The 1,068-nt window shown below is 33.8% G+C and overlaps 1 protein-coding gene across 1 annotated transcript in view; it reads right to left on the bottom strand.

Moving 5' to 3' along the window:
* Positions 1–1,068, bottom strand: part of GMPS (guanine monophosphate synthase) — a 58,520-nt gene that overhangs the window by 24,385 nt on the left and 33,067 nt on the right. Inside the window, exons 8-9 of the mRNA XM_004704257.2 lie at positions 677–698; positions 420–571 (exon numbers count right to left, since the gene is read on the bottom strand). Of these exons, the coding sequence (XP_004704314.1) occupies positions 420–571; positions 677–698 (174 nt within the window). The remainder of the gene's footprint in view (positions 1–419; positions 572–676; positions 699–1,068) is intronic.

Raw genomic sequence — 1,068 nt, 5'->3', positions numbered from 1 at the left:
TTATACTTAGAACTAAATTTCTAAGAGTCTTTTTGTAATCTGACTAGGAAGTGGTAACTACCAATGTCCCAAAATAAACTCCTTTAACAAGATTCGAGGAGTATGCAAACATTCAGTGTTTGAAATCTAGCCACTGAAATATTCAAAGAATTAGTCTAAAATCAATTAAAAAATCTATTCTTGAACAATTAAGACAGACTGCACTGCTCTATATGATAGCAACAGACAGAAGGTCAGGCAGGGTTTTGTTCTGTTGCACCTAGGATCACTGTGAGTCTAGATGGCAGCTATCAACAACACCACCCAAAATTGAAAGGGGGGGGGGGGATCAAAATTGGTTATTTGATATTACAAAGAAAAAGGAATACTCAAATTCCAAAAAAATATTAGTACTTTAAAGATATTAAAAAGATAGATACCTTAACAAATGTATCCCCAATGATTTTTCTTTTCTCTTCAGGACTTGTAGTCATATTTAATGTTTTGCTAATCCTTTTTCGTGGGGTTCTATCTTCATCTGATATTGGTAGAGTAGTTGTTCCATTGTAGAAAGAGTGAGCAGCATTTATCACTAAGAAAAGTATATGTTTTGGATTAATAAATTATAAATAACAGGTCAAGGCACAGTGGAAAAAACATCTTAATAAATTCTTTGATCTCCACTAAATTTGTCTACATATTGCAGAGCTACTAGTAAACTATAACAAACAGATTTCAGATTTGGGCATTCATGAAACTTTGTTTAAGGATCCTTTTTAAAGAGATAGCATTTAATGACCAATGATATCACAAAATATGATTGCTCCTCCTTTGCTCAGTGTTCCGCAAAAGATAAGAAAGCCACAAGCAGCAGAGGGCATCAAAGTCCTAAAAACAGCACACTGACAAGTCCCTTGATGGGTTCTGTTTATAAACATGTACTTAGCAATCCTAGGCTGTCTTTTTATAAATACTTTGACTAAAATCTCTATTTGGTAGTTAAGACTTAAGAATTTGATGCTGAGTTTCACCATAAGATGCCAAGACCACTGGCTACTTCACTAAAGATCTCCTAAGAATTTATAGGAC

This window comes from Echinops telfairi, unplaced genomic scaffold, assembly GCF_000313985.2.
Source record: "Echinops telfairi isolate 266 unplaced genomic scaffold, ASM31398v2 ScPeMD7_7420;HRSCAF=8458, whole genome shotgun sequence".
NCBI classification, from domain to species: Eukaryota; Metazoa; Chordata; class Mammalia; order Afrosoricida; family Tenrecidae; genus Echinops; species Echinops telfairi.
This window is presented reverse-complemented; position numbering and strand designations above follow the sequence as displayed.